Source organism: Monopterus albus, unplaced genomic scaffold (genome assembly GCF_001952655.1).
Source record: "Monopterus albus unplaced genomic scaffold, M_albus_1.0 scaffold18.1, whole genome shotgun sequence".
Lineage (NCBI taxonomy): Eukaryota > Metazoa > Chordata > Actinopteri > Synbranchiformes > Synbranchidae > Monopterus > Monopterus albus.
In genome coordinates, this window is record NW_018127898.1 from 2,778,992 (window position 1) to 2,780,663 (window position 1,672).

The 1,672-nt window shown below is 39.7% G+C and overlaps 1 protein-coding gene across 1 annotated transcript in view; it reads right to left on the reverse strand.

The window, feature by feature from the left end:
- The window catches only part of hipk1b (homeodomain interacting protein kinase 1b), a 15,678-nt gene that overhangs the window by 3,951 nt on the left and 10,055 nt on the right, over positions 1-1,672 (reverse strand). The window contains exons 15-16 of the mRNA XM_020593238.1: positions 1,650-1,661; positions 218-388 (exon numbers count right to left, since the gene is read on the reverse strand). Coding sequence (XP_020448894.1) covers positions 218-388; positions 1,650-1,661 — 183 coding nt within the window. The remainder of the gene's footprint in view (positions 1-217; positions 389-1,649; positions 1,662-1,672) is intronic.

Below are 1,672 nucleotides of genomic sequence, written 5' to 3' on the forward strand. Positions count from 1 at the left end.
GGTTCAGCAAAGTCATTCTGTCTAAATGGAAAAGCCCTGATCTGGAAACTGACTCAAACTAGCGCTGGGTTTTATTGGTCCTCAGAAAACATAACAGTAGTATGGGATAGTGCCCAAAAATATCATTCTAGCACTGGTGCAGTTAGTAGCACTCCCAGATTTCTGTTAGAAATGCTCAGATGCTATATACTTAGTGGTGAGAGCATCTTGTTCTCACCTGGCGGGATGGAACTTGCGCTCGTCCTCTGTGTCGGTGTCACTATGAATAGTAATGATGCTGACCGCTGGGCTGGGTGTGTCAGAGATAACGATTGGTTGGGACAACATGGCGCTGGAGCTGGGTGGGGTCACACCACTACTGCTGAGTAATGATGCAGCAGATATACCCCTAGACAGAGAAACAAAACATCTTTTGAATTTCGCCCTGAGGACAGTGTGATTTTAGTTGAAACATAAAAACATTACAGGACCATGCAAAAAGAACCTGCCATGAGGAAAATCTGGTTAAAATCTACTAGACAGAAAACCAAAGTTACAATAAAATGACTGATTTTCTACAAACTATATAATACCACATCTACTCCAATGAGAAAGAAAAAAAAAAAAAAAGCATCATCTGTAGAAAATATTTTTAACTGGCCACTATGATGGCCATACCATAATCGCTTAGGCAATCCTGGATTTGCCTAAAGGTTTGCTCAGTATCTTGTTTTAGTTAGAGGCTGTTCTGTTTATAACAAGATACTTGGTTTTGTGAAATCCGTTCACATAACATGATTTTTCTCATTATTATGACTTATATTAAATACAGTATTACTGTATTTTCTCCTTATAATGACATTTCATTTTAGTGGCCGTCTCAGCCGGCTGGGTTTTATGATCTGTTGGTACTTTGAAGTTTTCCACTGTGTAATATCAAACTTCTGGTAGGTCTGCCAGCGTGTGAAAGCTGGAAGGTTAAATAACAGTTTGAGGGGCATGGGTAGTGAGACGGTGAGCTGAAACATTTTGCAACTTCATAATTTAAAATATATTTTTGCCTTATTGACTGAAGAAGCATCAAATAGCTGCAATATCACACACACCGATCCAGTGGATCAAGCCACCTCATGACAGCAGCATGGACCAACTTTACCTACTCTCAGGAATGACTGCAAGATGTGGACATGTGCAATTATTATTTATCGCGGCTCATAAGCTGCTTTCATATGATGTTTTGTTTGCCCATATGTAAACTAACGTAAACGTGGATTTCAGTGATTCTCAACAACGCTGCAGCAAAGTTAGAAAAATATTCACATTCAAACAGAGATGACGTCTCCCTCCAACCATAGTAAAGTAAAAACAAGCCACCCTACAACGACCCTACAACGGCTGCAAAATGCATCGTATATGGTTTAACAATGCTTTGATTATGACTTATTGATCCAAGAACTTGGAATCCTGGGCAGTAGGGTACCATATGCAGAAAAAAAGCATGTACACACTGTCACAAGTCTGCGAGCACTCGTTTATGAAAATTTGTAAATGTTCCCACTCCTAGTGGAAATGTCTTTAAATCATAAACAGTAAATGAGCTACCATTTAGTGCAACAGCCTAAACATCTGATTAGAAATCAGACAGAAAAAACTTCAGGGCTGCACCCAACCTGTTTCTGTTCTCTCCTCCTCT